The sequence below is a fragment of the Calidris pugnax genome, unplaced genomic scaffold, assembly GCF_001431845.1.
Source record: "Calidris pugnax isolate Ruff unplaced genomic scaffold, ASM143184v1 scaffold9, whole genome shotgun sequence".
Classification (NCBI taxonomy): domain Eukaryota; kingdom Metazoa; phylum Chordata; class Aves; order Charadriiformes; family Scolopacidae; genus Calidris; species Calidris pugnax.
This window is the reverse complement of record NW_015090778.1, coordinates 3873898-3891625: the sequence shown is the minus strand read 5'-3', so window position 1 is coordinate 3891625 and position 17728 is coordinate 3873898. Positions and strand designations below refer to the sequence as shown.

The 17728-nt window shown below is 42.8% G+C and overlaps 3 protein-coding genes and 1 long non-coding RNA gene across 16 annotated transcripts in view; 2 read left to right on the top strand and 2 right to left on the bottom strand.

Annotated features, from left to right (window-relative positions):
* Positions 1–112: 112 nt before the first annotated feature.
* Positions 113–8308, top strand: LOC106893320 (nucleoside diphosphate kinase-like). 4 transcript variants are annotated; one of them, XM_014951236.1, is made up of 9 exons: positions 113–361; positions 1013–1076; positions 1985–2050; positions 4360–4438; positions 4687–4689; positions 5386–5518; positions 6062–6163; positions 6914–7026; positions 7100–8308. In XM_014951236.1, the coding sequence occupies exons 4-9, from the start codon at positions 4434–4436 to the stop codon at positions 7215–7217; spliced, it is 474 nt and encodes a 157-aa protein (XP_014806722.1). In that variant the 5' UTR covers positions 113–361; positions 1013–1076; positions 1985–2050; positions 4360–4433; the 3' UTR covers positions 7218–8308. The 4 variants fall into 4 exon arrangements, with proteins under 4 accessions (XP_014806722.1, XP_014806707.1, XP_014806729.1 ...); XM_014951221.1 differs by having other exon boundaries at positions 113–1076; XM_014951243.1 differs by having other exon boundaries at positions 113–1076; positions 4360–4689.
* On the bottom strand, positions 6665–8892 carry LOC106893354. The gene is made up of 3 exons (XR_001413052.1): positions 8657–8892; positions 8269–8425; positions 6665–6753 (listed from the first exon to the last, which is right to left on the bottom strand). It is a non-coding gene; the product is annotated as an uncharacterized LOC106893354 (long non-coding RNA).
* Positions 8893–9459: 567 nt separating this feature from the next.
* Positions 9460–12434, top strand: LOC106893348 (nucleoside diphosphate kinase). The gene is made up of 5 exons (XM_014951255.1): positions 9460–9583; positions 9909–10041; positions 10837–10938; positions 11675–11787; positions 12185–12434. Exons 2-5 carry the CDS (start codon positions 9913–9915, stop codon positions 12300–12302), a joined length of 462 nt encoding a protein of 153 aa, XP_014806741.1. The 5' UTR covers positions 9460–9583; positions 9909–9912; the 3' UTR covers positions 12303–12434.
* Positions 12435–12720: 286 nt separating this feature from the next.
* Positions 12721–17728, bottom strand: part of MBTD1 (mbt domain containing 1) — a 31943-nt gene continuing 26935 nt past the window's right edge. For all 10 annotated transcript variants that reach the window (XM_014951203.1, XM_014951132.1, XM_014951141.1 and 7 more), the window contains one exon: positions 12721–16714. In XM_014951203.1, the coding sequence (XP_014806689.1) occupies positions 16596–16714 (119 nt within the window). In that variant the 3' untranslated portion in view covers positions 12721–16595. The remainder of the gene's footprint in view (positions 16715–17728) is intronic.

The window sequence follows — 17728 nt, the reverse complement described above, 5'->3', positions numbered from 1 at the left end:
TGTGGGCGGGGCCGGGGCGGCTGAGGCGATGGCGGCCGCCATCTTGCGGGGTTGTGAGCGCTGGGGCGGCGGGGAAGGGGTGTAGGTGGTGGGGATGGAGAGGAGGGCTGTTGGTTCTCTCTTGGGGGAGAGGATAAGTTCGTTTCGGTGTCGGGACCGAGATTCAGCCGGTTGCGGCGCAGGGCTGGAGGAGAGGCGCTGAAGCCCAATGGGCCCAGCCCCGTGAGGAGCCGGGCCGCGAGCCCCGGGGGTGGGACAATTAAATCTTCAACTCTTGGAACAGAGGAGTTCAGGAGACGCTACCGGACAGCTGGTGTGAAAGCAGCGTTATTGATTATTTATTGCGCCCGCAGAGGCCTAAGTAAGAGCAGGTGATTCATTTCGGGATGACTGAGGGAGCTAAACCGAGGGTTGAGGGCTTGGCAGCTCCCACAGCCGGCTTGGGGCGCGGTGTTGGGTGCTCTCTGATGACAGAAACACCTTTTATTTGTAACAAGGCCCCCAGGTAAATTAATACCAGAAATCCTGTTTTATTAGCAGTGGCACAGCTTAGAAAGTATCTTGCGCTTCCTAAAAAAGACTGTTTTCCCCCAGATTTGGCACACTGAATGCCATTCCAGATCATGTGTTTCATCATGGGAATAGTGGGAGCTATTCTGGACATTTACTGTGAATTTGAAAACATTCACTGAGATTGAAAAGTCTTAGTGTTGCTCCGTGGCCCTCATTTTTATCATACAATTCATATTTGGGGAAATCATTTGTCATAAAGTAAATGTATTTTGTGCACAAGACAGCTAGGAAGCTGGTGGCCTAGTGCCAGTACAGGAAGAAAAAAGTGAGTGGTTTAAAAAATGCAAAAGCTTGAAAGTGGTGGAACTTTAATTGTGGTGATTGCATTAATTTCCACTGGAGAGCAGTAGAGGTTTGCACTGTATCTTCTCTCATTTGGACTGATTCTAAGTAACTAAGATTTAAATGCATATTCTGTGTTGTATTTTTATGTACTAAGCTAGTGGGTCTGCACAGGAATGACGAAGAAGAAAATACTTCAGCCCTGTATATTGGATTTTGGTGTGAGTTCTGTTTAGACGTCATCCTCCTAAGCTACTATTAACATAGTGCAGCCAGGGCACAAGCGGTTAAAGTACAAGTTTATTTATAAACACAGCAAAAGGAAACAAAAGCTTTGGCCCCAAAAAATGGCATAATTTTAGCTGAAAAATATTTTTTTAAATGATACAATATGTACTCTCCTACTGACATCTCCTCAAGTGAAATTTTAATTTAAATTATTGGAAATTATCCGGATGAAAAGATTCTTTTTCATACTTCTCTTTAGCTCTTGTCCACTGAAAAAAAACATGATTTCCCTCTGTTTGCCTCCTGCCTGCCACGGATTACAACCTTTGCTTGATGCAGGAGCGTTGAGGGAAGCTGCCTTTCAGAATTTCTCTCTCCCTTTAGGTCATACATCATTTCCCATTTGCCCCAGTTGTCAGTGGGAGACACTGAGAGCATTGGGGTGAGGGTTATTGACTTGTGGTTTTTTTATTGAGCCTGAATAAATCTTGTAGGAAGACTGCAGACGGCCAAAGTTGAGAGGTAACAACGTTTTGCTCTCGGGACAAGGTTGGCAAGCCACGTCTGATTGCAGTGGACTTTCAGCCTACAGCTCACCACATTATTCATGCATAATACTCGTAATGCGAGGACAGCTCTAAACAACTGCAGATTATTGTGAGGATAAAATACCGATCGCCTTGAATGGCAGCAGAGATCCTTTGTGTGGAGTTTTGGAGTTACTGCCATCATATTTGGCAAATTGCACAAATACATTAGCTTAAAGGACATACGTTCAAGCAGACAGCAAAAATGGGTCAAGGTGTCTGCTGACAGCCTTTAAGGGAAGGGGTCTCTGAGGATATGCTATTTTTATCCTCTTTCTATTAGGAAAATTGATGGATGTGATTTTCTTTCACAGCTGGAGAGAGTCCGTCACTGAGCAGGCAGGCGGCTGCTGCTAGAGTTGCAGTCAGGCTGAGAACAGGTAGAGGAGAGCCATTCAGGCTCGTGTTTTATTTCTAGTCACCTGGGGGGGTTTCTAACATTTATAAATGAAGTATTAAAAAAAAAGGAACATTAGAAAAATTACCTGGGAGCAGAAGCCAAGTTTCAAGTGGCATAAAAATGTATCTTATTGCCAGTCTGACCACTCTGATCACAGTTTACGGTGTGCACCGTGCAGTCGGTGTGAGATAACAAACTCAGGGATGTATTAAAAATAGAACAAGTTATGGAATTACATCCTAGTTGTTGCCAGGAGATTAAGAGACTTTGATGACCTGTCAATTTAGTAAACTAATCGAGTATATGGCACACAGAAACCTGATAGCATTGTCTTTGTAGCATGAAAGCAGTGGCTGCTGTGGTAACTAATAGAGTAAAATGCAGTTCACACTCCTGGGGAAAGAACTGCCTGAAAAAGAAATTAGTTTTCTGGATAACAAGAAAAATTATATTCCCTATCCCTAGAAACAACAGTTTATTGGAAAGTAAATTTATTTGCAATTTACCAGGGAAGAATATTAGCTCTTGAATTGGTATGGGGTGAGAAGAGCTTAACTGGGACTTTACCCAGAGGAAGAAGTTGTAACAGCTTAATTCTATGGTGCCTTCTCTCTTAAAGCGCAACAGAAATCAGGCTAAAACCAGATAAATGGTAGTAATACTGAGCTAAAGGAAGAGTCGTATGGCCATGAGCAACAAAACACGTCAGAGATATGAGGCTGATTATAAGGAGCAAGATTTGCACAGCCCAGAATGCAAGTCCCCGTGAGAACTACCCGAATGTTCTGAGCGGAACAGATACAGACTGTTGGCTGGGATCATTATAAAGCGGGGCCCAAACCAGCAAAGCCAGGAGCTACGTTTAAATTCTCCTGGAGTCTGGAGACATTCACAGTCAAGCTTTTGCCTCAGGCCTGTTTTAAAAATCTCTGCTGGTTTTAAGCAATGCGTAAGTGCTTTGAGCTCAGTAATTATATTTAGTTCACTCACTGAAGATTTTGAAGGTCTTTACTTTCTCTTCCCATGATCAGTCTGTTTTTAGGACGTTTTTTGTCTAGACTGTCTGCTGCTTTGCATTTTAGGTAAAAAAGGAATTTTCAATGTCATTCAGTAATTTTGGTAGAATTTTCAACCAGCAAAAAAGCTGTTAATTTGTACATTACAAGTATCAAGGAAGCATACTTTCGTGGTGTTTCATGTACTGTATAATGCACAGCATGCTCTGCTAATCATGGGTTAATCTCAAAAGTGACAAAGATGACCCTTAATGAGGTTAAAAGACTTGGCAAAGATCACTCAGCAGACCTACGGTCAAGCTGCAAATAGTGTTTGCCCACCTTCTGGCAAGTCCTAAGCTTTAATCGTTAAATGACGTACTTGCAGCGAGGCTGTGAGTAGATGTCCTGTTGCTGCTTTTAAGTGAATATTTTTCAAACATTCTGTTTCTAGAGCCTTTTTTTTTTTTCTATTTTTAAATATTATTTTGCCTTAGTGAGGATTACAGTATTAGGTTGTAATAGTGGCATGAAATGTCCTAAATAAATTGAAATATTGAATTGAATATTGAATTCAATAAATTGAATATATTGAAACAACGGAATATAGTGCATGGACATTGTCAGGAGAATCCTCAGAGTTTCTAAGCCCAAAATAACTTCAAGGGGGGCTGGTTAGAACATACAGTGCTTTGTTTTTTTAAACACCTTTCATTAAGTCAGAGATCTTGGAAAAATGAGTATGTTCATAGGATGATCATACCTGGAAAAAAAAAAAGACCCCTAAACACTAGTAAACAGGTTGTATGAATAGATGCTTATGTGAGATCTACATTCTCCCACCAGAACCAAAAGTAAGACATGGGTGTGTGATGGATTGAAGTGAGGAGAAAATCCCCAGTAAGGAAATCCATGTTACCAAAAAGCTGAATTTACCCCTGTTCAGCAGCAGCGAGTCCTACTCAGAGGAAGGTGAAATACACATTATTTTGCTCTTGAGAAGAGCCAGGGAGTAGAGCCCGGGAAGTTCACCCCAGTTTGAGAAATAAAAACAGGACGAGCACGGATTTCCCCTCGGCAGGACGGGCTGCGGTGCAGGAGCTCGGGCATCCAGGTGTTTGATCCTCAGGCCTCTCAAGGGGAATAAAATGCTCAAGGCCAAAGAGTTGAGTTAAATTGTTGAAGGGTGTTTCGGACTTGGAGATCTAGTCTAGTAGAAGAAAAAATGCCTTTTTTTTTATGAGGAAACTTAAGAACAACATGATAATGAGATTTTTTGTGTTCCTTTGGTTAGATGGGATTCAGCAGCTGAGACTGAAATGCCGAAAAAAGGCGCTTCCCCGCTTTAAACCACCGGGAAGACAGAAGATGAGGTGATGGTGTGAACCGCCGGCAGCCGCCCGAGCCCGGCGGGCGGGGGGTCCCCGGGGGCGGCAGGGGGTCCCCCGGGGCCGGCGGCACCCTCGGGCCCGCCGCACAGCGCCCCCTGCAGGCGGGAGGCCGCCCCGTCGCCATGGCAACCGGCTTCCCCCGGGCGGCTGCCCCGCGGGGGCGGCTTAGGGTTAAGCCGCGGCGGGGCCGGCGGTCGCCACCGGCCGGCAGATCCAGCCGGGGCCGCCAGCAGGTGAGAGCGGGTGCGGGGAGGTGCCGGGGAGAGAAGGGGTGGCGGGGGGTGATCCCACCCGCCACGGGCACCCCTCCGTTCCGCGGGGCTGGGGGGCGGCGGGAGGACCAACGCCCCCCCACCTCCTCGCCCCGGGGCCCGTCTCGGTGCTTTTGTACAGCCCCGGGATGTAGATGACACCCTCCCCTCGGGCTGTGGTCTATACCTTGTCTGCAGGTGTGTATGGCTGTACATACACACGTGGGCAGCAAACCCCTGCTCCAGACCACCCCACCGACATTTCACCGAGTTCTCAGGTGAAAATGCTGCACATGGATTTATTGAGCCCGCTTTGCCCTAAATCGCGGGCAGCAGCCTCCCACGCTGCGCTCGGAGATGTGTCTGTGACAGTCTCCACCTTCCATTTTAATATTCCTGATTTTAATCAGGAATTTTAATTTTTATGCATTCCTGATTTTAATATTTGCTAATTGCTTGCTTTGGTATTTGGCCACACTGTTCTTGTTTTAAACTTACTTTTCTAGCGCTTGGTGAAAGCCCTGTGTACAGTGACTGATTTATCGAATCAGTGCAGATCATGGGTTAATGACCTTCAGATTTAATTATTATCATAGCTGACATTACAGGCAATACAGGGCTGAGATTGCACTTGCCTGCTGATCCTGGAATAATTAATTTTATTCCCTTTCTCATTAGGACCATGGCTTCTATTGCCGAGCGGACGTTCATCGCCATCAAGCCTGACGGGGTCCAGCGGGGGCTGGTGGGAGAAATCATCAAGCGGTTTGAACAGAAAGGATTCAAACTGGTGGCCATGAAATTAATACATGTAAGTGTTCCTTGATTTGTATGTCTTCTTTTTCATATAAACCGTAGCCTTGAAATAGAGCAGCGTGCTATAATGACCAATGTGGCCTTCAGAACAATTAAACCTGAAATTTTGAGAAGTCTTTGAATGTTTTGGGTATTTTGGAAAAATTCCAATTCCCAGCTCTGGCTAAATGCTTTAGACATGCTAAGCATGCTAATTTTAGTAACTTGATGTCCTTAGTCTGAAGAGAATATTTTTTTAGATGCTTCCTATACCTAATAAATACCTCCAAATATCTTCAGCAAATACCGGGTCACATAAACTGTGACAAAAGATATTGGCAGAAGATACTTTTCTGCGTTCAGCTGAGGTTAAAGCAAACAGTTAAAATCTGAATTGACCAAAAGTACTTCTAGGAAGATGCTAGAAATGCTGAATTTTCAAGTGCGTGCAAGTTTCAGGATTAATAGCGCTCTGTGGTTAATCTATGTGATTTCAGTATGCTCTTAAGTTCTTACTGTAAGCTTTTTGGTTGGATGATTTGTTTGTTTTTTAACGCAGGCCTCTGAAGACCTTCTGAGAGAACACTACATTGACCTAAAAGACCGGCCGTTCTACGAGGGGCTGGTGCAGTATATGCACTCTGGACCTGTTGTAGCTATGGTGAGTGCTCCAAAATGAAGCTCAGTGAAGAAAAATAGACTGTTTAATTGTCTTACCTGCAATAAGATCATGTTACCTAGTGAATTGTAGTTTACTTTTAAAAGGACTATAAACCCTAGATTAAAGTTCTGTATGTGGGGAGATGTACTGTTAACTCCTTTTTCTTTAATCTTGTTTTCATAATCTTCCTCTCCTGGGAGTCAGTAACTTGATGGGGAGGGCGGGGGGAAAGGGGGAACCAAAGCTGGCACCTTGAGAAAGACTAAACCTGCACAAAAACCCCACTGTGAACTGCCATGTATTAAACATGCTGAAAAATGATGGTAGAATATTTTTATTATACTCCCAAGCCATGGTTAACTTTGAAAATGTTTTTCAGTCTAACTCCATGAGAAGGGACTTCTTTTTTTCCTTGACAGTAAAGGAAAATAAGGACATTGTAAAATAGTTGAGCTGGAGCTCTAGATGTCCAGCAAGCAGACAGCTTTGGAAGGCTGCTTACCGTGTTGAAATTTAAAATGACTCTTCCCATCCTTGGTGAGGAGAGGTTTTGTGCAGAGGGGGAGAACTTCAGCAGACGCTTCAAGAACCTGACAGAAAAATTGGAGATAAAGTATGTCTTGCTGTTAGGAATAATCAGGTGGTGATTTGTGCCATGACGGACAGCATTGTGTAATTCTGATTAACTCTTGCTACGTTATCTACTGCTAAGATTTAATAATCTCAATGGATTTTTTTTTTTTTTTTAAGGTGTGGGAAGGTCTTAACGTGGTTAAGACTGGGAGAGTGATGCTGGGGGAAACTAATCAGTTCGATTCAAAGCCTGGCACCATTCGTGGTGATCTCTGCGTTCAAGTCGGAAGGTATATTTTGAAACTATTGGTATCATCTAAAGATGCTAAATATTACTTTTATATCTACCTTTTCTTTTCCTAGGAACATCATTCATGGAAGTGATTCTGTAGAAAGTGCTGAGACAGAGATCAATTTATGGTTTGCTCCTGAAGAACTGGTGGATTACAGGAGCTGTGCTCATGAGTGGATCTATGACTAAAACTGAGCCTACACCTCCTGATGTCCTTACTCTCTGCAAACAGCTGGTTTCTCTAGTATTCCAGAGCCCTCCCTATAAACCGGTAGAAACCTGCTTCAGAAATCCCTGAGATAGCTCTGTTGTGAATGTTAAATATAGTCAGTGTTTGCTGCTGCTTTGGTTAAAAAGCTCTCAAGCTATAGATGGGATTGTACTTTTAAAAATCTGCTTCTGGGAGTGAGAGACAGGAGATTAAACCAGGGAGCATATAATGCATATATTTTCCTGAAACACTCTGTAGTCAAAGAAGGTATTTTGGTAAATAGAAAAAAAAAATATTTGGTAAATAAATGTGCAAATGAATCAGTATCAAAGGTTAATTTTGTTAAAATGCTAGGGCACAACTGGTGGTGTGTAGAGACATCGATAGTGTGCCCAAATGCTGAGGAGTGAACTCGGTATGAAGTGAACCCCCACACCCAAAACAGCTGCAGGAAAAGCTTATTTATTTCTCTCTCCAGAACGTGCTGTGCCTGTGCACGGAGCACACCTTGGATTAAAAGGAGAACTTTTCACTAGATTGACACTGTTTCAGCTTTTTTTTGTTCCCCCCACATGGGAGTTATTTCAGGTTTTAAGGAAGGATTAATAGGCCATGCTTTCTGAAATGCCCTTTTATGTGAAAAGAAGATTAATGTGAGGATGGCTGAGGGAGATCTGCCTTCAGCCACTCTGCAGCAGCACAGAGCAGCAGCAGGGTGACACTGGCCTTGCTGACAGAGTGGCTGCTGATTTAGCTGCGTCCTCATTTGGGGTCTTTTCCTTGGTTGTTGGAACTACAAAGCAAGCTGGTCTTGGATAAGGTATTTCAGAAGTAACTTTAGCATTTTTTAAATGTATGAAATCATGTAAAGAAATACATTCATGATAACACTACACGTGTTTCAGCAGAGGTGTCTGCTTCTATCAGAGAAAAGGACCAGCCTCTTGCAGAAATGTTAACAAATGCTCACTGGCTGTACCAGATGAGGAACCAGAAGTGTGTTGGGGTGGACATTATGTATTTATTTACCTGCAACATTGTACTCATTAAAAGCAAGAGTTTCATCAAAGTAGTTGTTCAAAACTCCGTAGATACTTTTTCCTACAGCGAGTTCTTGTTTCAAGTACTAAACCCTGCGATGAATGTTGAATTCAATGCTCATGAAACTTGTGAAGAAATCTAACTCCTGAAAAAGAGAAGGTACAAAATAAAACATTTGCTATATCTTAAGTGAAATAAAAGGAAGTTTTCATTATATTGTCTTAGATCTAATTAATGAATATAAGGAGAGGGAACAAATTCCCTCACTACAAAGCTGTATGTGAGGTTGTTAGCTTCTCTTCTCAAAATATTCAATGTTGTAGAAGATAAATGATTAAGCTAAAGGTTGCTAGAGAGAAGGGAACACGAGACAAACCTGTGCATAAGGCGAGTACTCTCCAGTTCCGTTTTTGCTTGAAGAATTACTTGAGATTTCTTTTTCTTGATTACTTGCAACAAAATAGAGAGATGGGGGTTACCTGGAGATGTGTGGGCTGTCAGAAAGCTACTGATTAGTATTTCTAATGCCTTGGGACCGAGAGGAGGTGGAGGTCAGTGTCTCAGGGGATGCAGATGGGAGATGTCTGACTGAACACGCTGCAGTTTCACCAATTACGCAGTCGCAGGAGACCCTGTAACTACAGCAAAGGGTGTTCCTTCAGTATTGCAGCTGCGGCGGTGGCGTAGGGGTGTAACTGGGTCAGGGAGAGAAAAGGTGCTTCGAAAATTACTAAAGTATCAAGTAGAAAATATAATAAAAAGTATCGAGGCTCCTCCTAACTGTTGTTAGGACACGGGTCCAGGGACTGTGAAGTTTCACACCTGCCTTTTGACAAATTTATCCCAACAAAACCACTGCCACCTTTCCCGCCTTCCAGCCCCTCCCGCCCCGCTCCGGGACAGATGCGGTTCCCAGCGGCGGTGCGGGGGGCGCTGGGGTCGAGCCGCCGCTGCGGGGCCGGCGGGGACGCCTCTGGGGATGGCAACGGAGAAGAGAGAAGGCGGCAGGTGCGGCGCGGCCCGTCCCGGCGGGCTGCCAGGGACGCTGAGGGAGCGCAGCGGCCTCCGCCAGGCCCGGCTCCCGCTCCCGCTCCCGATCCCGTTCCCGCTCCGCTGCCCGGCCCCGCGGGCTGGCGCCGAAGCGAGCCCCCAGCCCCGCCCGGCCCGCCCCCAAGCGCCTCAAGGCGGACGGCTCCTCCTCTCCGCAGGGCGGAGGATCCGGACGCCGCCCACCTCCTCCTCCTCCTCCTCTTCCTCCGGCGGCTGCGGCGCGGGCGGCAGCGGCTGCGGGAGCTCCGGTGAGGTGAGGCGGGGGCCGGGCCTCCCCCACCCCGCTCCGTGAGGGGAGGCCGGGGGGGCGCGGGTGGCGCGTAATGGCGGACGGGCCGCCTCAGCCCCGAGCGCGGCGGCGGGAGCGGGGCGGGGGTGCAGGCCTCGCCTCAGCGAAGGCGGCGGAGAGAAGGGGAGGGGAAGGCGGCCGGGCCCGGGGCAGGCTCAGCGCCAGCCCGCTGCCACGTGGGCCCCGCCATGGTGGGGCGGCCGCCGGCGGCCTCCGACCTTGAGGAGACGGCGGGGGGCGGCGGTGGCGGAGGCTGAGGCTGGGGCCTGCGTGTCCCTCTGTCCCGCAGCGCGATGGCGGCCAATTGCGAGCGCACCTTCATCGCCATCAAGCCCGATGGGGTCCAGCGGGGGCTGGTGGGAGAGATCATCAAGCGGTTCGAGCAGAAGGGCTTCCGGCTGGTGGGCATGAAGTTCGTGCACGTAAGTCTCGGCATCGGCTCCGGGAGAAACGCTTCCCCTCGCTTGCCAGAATAACCACTTAAATATTATATCTATACATCCCCCGTGGGTTTTCCTGCATCAGCCTGGGCGTCCGGTGCTGAATTTCCCCGACAGCTGGGAGCGCTGGATCGGGCGCCAGGCTGAGCTCTCTGTCAGGCACAAAGGGTTGATCTCTCCCGTCTCCCAGGGAAACGAAATTTGCTCAGATGGCTTAAAGCAGCCTAATTTTGAGAGCTGAAATGACCTTGGCTGAAAGGTTGTGTCAGGTAACATCATCTAGACGTCTTGTAAATCAGAAGAGGGGATATTTAGATGAGATCTCGGGAAGAAATCCTTTCCTGTGAGCGTGGTGAGACCCTGGCCTAGGTTGCCCAGAGAACTGTCGATCCCCCATCCCTGGAGGGGTTCAAGGCCAGGCTGGATGGGGCTTGGAGCAACCTGGTCTGGTGGGAGGTGTTGGTGGGAGGGGGGTTGGAACTGGATGATCTTTAAGGTCCATTCCAACTCTATCCATTCTGTGATTCTATAATTAATACAATACAAAGAAATAATTTGGACAACACTGACACCCCTACAGGGACGGATGGTGTGTTACACACTCCTCTAGTTCTACATCAGGAATTTTCATTGAAAGCCGTAGCAGCATTGCGGCAACCGTTGATAATATTGATGGTGGGTGAACCAGCCAGGAACGCTGTGGTCTTACAGCAGTAACACCTTGTGTGGTGTGGTGCTTGGGAAGTGATACTTAATGTTATGTCTGTCCTTTCAAAGGCCTCTGAAGACCTTCTCAAACAGCATTACATTGACCTGAAAGACCGACCATTCTACCCTGGTTTGGTGAAATACATGAACTCTGGACCCGTTGTGGCCATGGTAAGCAGCTTGTTGTTACTCACAGACTGCTTTCTTAATGTGTTTGTCTCGCTCTGTAAATTATTTAAAATATTCAGATATACTGTTACGGAAACACTTCTTCAAACTACCCAGTTCTGTTAATGGCAGAAAAACCCCAACGTTAAAATGAAGACAACTGAGTAAAAAGTTACTATTTTGAACAAGGAGAAAAGTGCCTAATATGGATAAATAGCATATTAAAATGCTTAGCATGGAAAAAGCAAAATTCCTGAAAGCCAATGTTCTGCACCAAAGAATCTTTTGTTTGGGGCAAAAAAAGGTCAGGCTTTCCTATAGAAACCCATATTCTATGTCATTCTTTTCTTTACATTCCCCCAAAACAATAAAACTGCTCCAGTAGCATCTCCTTTGTTGTGAGTCTGTACCTCACTGGGAGCATCTGCAGCTCATGGGGCTGCCCTTACCCTGGCCCTGCAGAAAGGTGTTGACGTTGGCCTCCTACATCAGTGCACTCTGAGGCTCCATAAAGTATCTTCTTTACCAGAGGGACAGTGTTGATAGCCCTTTTTATACTCCCTTTCAATTTACATGTTTTTTTCACTTGTCATCTTTACTGGCCTAAGAGAATCTAGGTTAGGTTAATTTTTTTTTAGTGGTGGAGCCCTTGTTTTTTCACAAAGTATTTTACTAGGAAAGATTAATTTTTTGGTATTTTGTATAAGCATGGATTAATAGGATTTGTTTGTCTTTTTAGGTATGGGAAGGACTCAATGTGGTTAAAACTGGGAGAGTAATGCTAGGGGAGACAAACCCTGCAGACTCTAAGCCTGGTACCATCCGTGGTGACTTCTGCATTCAAGTAGGAAGGTTTGTGCTCAGTTTTAAATCCAGATTAACAACTCTTTTATTTCAGGAAGTCAGAGTTCTTGTAAGACATCCTAGCCTGATGGTGTTTTATTTGCAGGTCACAGTCCATAACTGCCACTTAAGAAAATGGCTTGGTAAAAAAAAATGACTTTTTTTGAAATGGAGCTACTCATCAGAGCTTCATGTAAGATCAGTCGTGGCTGGTATAGTAGAGTAGCCCCAGTCACCTCTGCTAAGCTTAATTAGCAATTAATAAGCTTAATTAGGGGCAATTTGAATACCGTACTCCAAATAGTAGTCTTGCAGTTCTAGATGCTTCATCCAAGTTCTTGCACATGAAGAGAGGTTGCTGAAGGTGTATTTTAAAATGAAACAATGTGTTTGTCTTCTCCCCCAGAAACATCATTCACGGCAGTGACTCTGTGGAAAGTGCCCAGAAGGAGATCAACCTGTGGTTCAAACCCGCAGAGCTCATTGACTACAAGTCTTGTGCACACGACTGGATCTATGAGTGAAATGAGTTTCCAGAATGAATTGTGCCTTGGTAACACATCATCTCATTCCAGCTAGTGACCTGGGAGCAATTATCACCACGGTTATTTTAGTCATTTTTCAGCACTGTCGAATAAATGGATGATATGAACAAATTCCTTGTGGTGTGTTTATTACAAATCAACTCTCGGTGCCAACTGTGAGATACAAGGCCTTGCTCTCTATTAAATGCTTTCCTAAAGCCACCTTCCCACATTAAAACCCCTTTACCTTGTGCTCAGAGCCTCTCAAGTTTGTGTTCCAAGTACCCAGTCACCCAAAACATTCCTGGTTTTACAAGCCCTGGGGATTTTTTTTAATGTGCATTCTCTTCAGAGAGAAACAGACCAAAATCCATGTATATACATGCCAAAGAGTGCCCTCTGAAGAATAAAACAAATCAAAGGTCTTTTTGTCATTTTTATTTTGTGTAAAAAAGGCAAATTTAGTGAATTATTTTCATCTTGTACACAAAGTTATAATTTTAATGCTTTTCACATCCATGCTGAAAATCTGCAGTCTCGTAAAAATGAAAGTTACATTAATTTCTCCAAAAGCATTTTTTCACTGTTATGTACATTGCATGAGAAAGCTTTAAATACTCTCTCTCATTGACCACACAAATTACCAAGAAAATAAAAGATTAAATTTGTACAGATATTGATCTATATATCAAATACATACAGAAACAATGTAAAAACCCTATTTGTTTAATCTTGATTCCCACCCCAACATATTCCCAGAGGCCAAAGCTGATGCCTTTTTTTGTATAAACGGCTGTGGCTTTTTGCTTTAAATATGAAAATTAAAAGGAAGAAAAATTCAGTTTAAATCACAGTTTTTTTAAAATCCCTTCCCAATAAAGGATTGTTACCAAATATATTAGCACCATCGTACAAATATTGATGGGAGAGGGTATTCACATCACATAAAACAACAATAAAAAACAAACAAACACTGAAACCCGTGTTAGTATCCGTAGAACAAGGAACTCATAACTGCTTTAGCTTTCCTCAGATGCAGCAAGGAAAAGGTTAAAGAGTTGTATTTCAAATAACATAAAAAACAAAGATCAGCAGAAAGATTTGGAGCAATAAAAGACGGGTAGCTGCAACGTAAGGTACAACACGACTCGCGCTACCTCATGGTTATAAAAACCTGCTATGCCATGTACTGAGATTAGTTTGAGCCCATTGAAGATTTCAGATGTCCAACACTTTGCTGCTCTTTTAGCCCAAGTAACACAGCTTGGAGTAAAGGGAAGATAAAAACACCCAGAGCCATATTACTAACGAATGCTTTACAAATACAGTGAAGCCCATGCTATGGATACCACAGCCAACAGGCAGCCCACGCTTTGAAGAGACCACTCTAAAGACCTGGTAAAGTTTTGCTCAGGTTTTTCTTGAGCCTCTCCCAAGCAAGTGACTTCAGTCTGTTCCTCACATGGTTTGCTTAGGACAGGTTTCACTGTACTCGACAATTACACAATTTAGGTATATTTTGAATTCAGAAACACAAAGAAATGACACTCATAAGTCTCAACACGCAACTCCTAGTGAAGTCACACGTGTCCGAAAATGCAAGTCAACTCACATACTTTAGTGTTTAATGAATAAAATACCCATGTTTGAGGAACATTATAAAGACTGACAGACTTCAAATCCGATTCTTACAGTCTCCAACACAGGGAGTGTGTTCAACTTAAGAGCCCATCTTCCTTCTTGACATTTGAAGATTAAGTCAGAAATCAGGTATGAGCCTGGGCGATACACAGAAGCCCAAGGTTTAGTGACTTGGCAGGAGACCTTGCTCATTACCAGCCTGAATTTTCACATTATCAAACACAAATTAATGCAACAGTTGTCCTGCTGAAGTCAGAAGCTACTGATAAGAGAAGCAAGTAGGACTGTGCCACCCCTGTTCCAGCTGACTGGGACAATCTCCCAGTTGCAGCATTAAAAATTAAATCAATAGTGATGTACTTACCACACCAAACCAACGCTTGCAGAGCTGGATTTTACAGCAGGTTAAATGGAGAACACAGGAAAAAAATATTCAAGGCTCAAAGTGTCATTACAATGGTCTCTAATCCTACTTTTCCAATCCAGGCTGTTCAAAAGAGATGTCATGGGTGGGTCAGAATCTGAGAGAATGTATTTGAAGTCTACCAAGCCTGACAAAGTCCTTTTACTGGCTATTTTAGAGAGCTAAAATGTCATCACCACCTGAAATTACAGACACTTATAATCTGATAACCAGACTCTGTCAATATAAGAAGCTGTTGTTAAAAAGGGTTCATTATTTAAGAAATTTTACCAGTAAGGGAGAAAAGAATTCCAGACATTCCTACACTATACAGGACATTTTTAACTTCCAGTAGTAAATACAAAACTTTACATAATTAACCCCTCTTGCATAGAATGAGGTAAACCTGTGCATATCACCAATACTATGTACCCAAAGTTAGAGCAATATTTTAGAAAATAATCAAATTGCTGGTTTTCAACTTTCTATGCACTTTTTTTATGCTCAAACAACAATATACAAAAATGGTCTCCTGGGGCTCTGTGGGATGATATCCTTAAAGCATTTCTTAGGCTGTAGGAACACAGGTGTTAATAATTTTAATTATTGTTTAAGCCCTAATTTATGGTCAAGAGTCAGATGATCATTGTACTGCTCTGAAAGGGACCTGCTAAGACCCAGAAGCACTTATAGAACATACGCAGTTAATTCCTGAGAGTTTCGTTAATGAACCTTACTGGTAAAAGCTAAAGCTCTTGATGCACATTTTTCCAGTCACAGCTCTGCAGGGCTGATTAATCATTTCATTAATCAACTCCATGAATGACACAATTTACAAAAGCGCACAAGGTTTAAAACATGGAAAGATAAAATCCAAATTATGAAGAGCTCATGCTAAAATACTTTGTATTTTGCTGGTAGTAATTTTCACCCTTTTATGTGACTTTTGCCTTTAAAAAAATCTGGACAGTTAAGCAGGTGGGGCTCATGGGGTACTTGAAGTGAGACACAAGGATTCCAGGCAATAAGCAAATCCAGTTTTTGAATTATACACTAGACAGTATATGATTTACATACTGTTCTCAAGTCTCAACTTCATATCACACTATTGCAGCAAGAAAAGAATGTTGCAGGCTGTGCAGAACTTATTTTTTTAATCCACAACATACGGCTCCTTTTAGCTCACCTGAAACCACGTGGAACATCAGCTTTGAATATTCAAATATTTAAGATGGTAAGGAAACGTCTAGGTCTTTCCAAATGGAAAAAAAAAAAATTAAATCAGAAGAATACTCAGAAGTTCCTTCTTACCAACAAGAGAGGCCTGAGTTGCTGTCCATCTAAGTTTCTTCTTGAGTCTAAATTCATCGCTAAAACTAATCTTCCAAATGAGGGAATTTTCTGAAGTTCCAGTTTGGCATAGGGCTCTGTAAACATTTGCTGAAGCATTCCAAGACTACAGACATTCGTGTACAGACAAGAGCTTTATAGTCCCAATTCAATGCCCACTGCAGTCAATGGAGACAAGGCTACTGATAGTAATGGGCACTGAATCAGACCCTAAGGAACTTTTAAAAAACAAAATCTTATAAAAAAAAGTATTTTAAAGTAAATAAAAACATCTTGAAAAGTTAAAGTCTTCCAGGTGATGGCTCCGCTGCAATTGGGGCTACTCACTGAGTAGAGCTTTACAGGACTATCTTCCATACAATTTTTTGCCTCTAAGTTAAGGCTTAAATGCCTTATTTTCACAATAAAAAACACAGAGGCGTGACCAGTGCAGTTCACAAGAGTCTAAAAGTCTCCCAACTTGTACCAAAAAGGTTCATTTGTTATGACAGTTCATTTGTATTCATATGTATTCATTTGTACTATATCTTCCTCCAACCGCTTCCCACAATCATGCTAATTAAACTTTAATCTTACCAAAAAATTAGAATTTCAGTTCTTGTTAACAATGCACAATAAATCTGAACTGGAAAATATTACAAAATTCTTTCAAAAGCTTCAAATACAACACAAAAGTGTCCATTTTCGTTTTTAATAAATTGAAAAATCTTTTTTCACTAAAATAGTTTCCCCGCCCTTCCAAAAAATTCTGAACTGAGTCTAACTCATCTACAGTTAGCAAAGTGCCCCAGGTACAGTCACCTGAACTGTACCATCCAAGTGGGAGCAAAATCAGTCAGTCTTGGAGAAAGGCTCTTTTCCTGTCGCCAGTGTTCTGCCCCTCACTCGTCTGAGCTGCCTTAAGGTTCTTGTTTGATGTAGTAACTGGCAGATCCGTTGCTTTCCTGATCAGATGCTCCTTGAAGGAAGCTGTACTCCTCTCCATCTAGCAACTCCTCCTTCAGCTGCAACGAAGACACTGGAAACAGAAGACAAACGTAGATCTATCACATTCAAAGTAAGTACAGCTTTTCCTTAAATTTACTTAATATTACTTAAATTGGGAACAGACCTGAGATTTCCCATTTTCTTATATTTTGCATTTTAGCGATTCATCTTTTAACATTCAATATCCCACAGAAAGCAGACACTTTCTGGCTGTGAACTGAACTAGGTTGTGCTCTAATTTTAACATATTTGAACAAACTACTTGCAATAATATTCTCCATAAGGTTTTCTCAAGAATTTAGGATTTTAAAATACTCGTTTAAGAAGGTAACAAACACATTAATAGGAATAATCACTCAGAAAAACACTTATTTTACTGTTTACTCTTTTGTTTACTTTCTATTTAGTCTTTATGCAAGTAAAAATAAGATTAACTGGTGGCCTTTTACAATCTACAAATCACATGACTTCGACTAATTACTGTAAACACTATGTGAGACAAGTAAAAACACTGACAAAGATCTCTCAATACATCATTAAAATGTTAAGATCCCAGAAGGTAAATTTCATTCAAGCAAAACATCTTTTTTGGTAGTTTTAATCTTCTCTCTTCTTTTTCTTTTGTAAAAAGAAAATAGAAATGAGATCTAAGACATAAAAAAAAAGATGTCATGAATAGCAATAATGTCATAATTACTTTTCCAGTTTAATTAATGAATAGTGATAATATCTGCTCAGAAGTCCAGAATTATTCAAGCACAGGTCCTACATGAAGGTAATTAATGATCTTTCCCCAGCTTAAGGCAACAGCACTCATGATTTTCTCTAGATATTCTCAAACCAACAGTTTTTCTGTACCCAAATTCTATTTAAAAAAAAATACTGCTGCAAGATTCTGAACAGGACCTGGATTTTACCATTTATTTCTTTAAACAGCAGAAAGGAGAAACAGTGTAATGTTTGAGGCACTTAACAAGGTTGTAAGCACTTCCCAGACATCTTTATCTGTGGCTCTCATTAGTCAGCTTTTTATGTCCAAAAACCA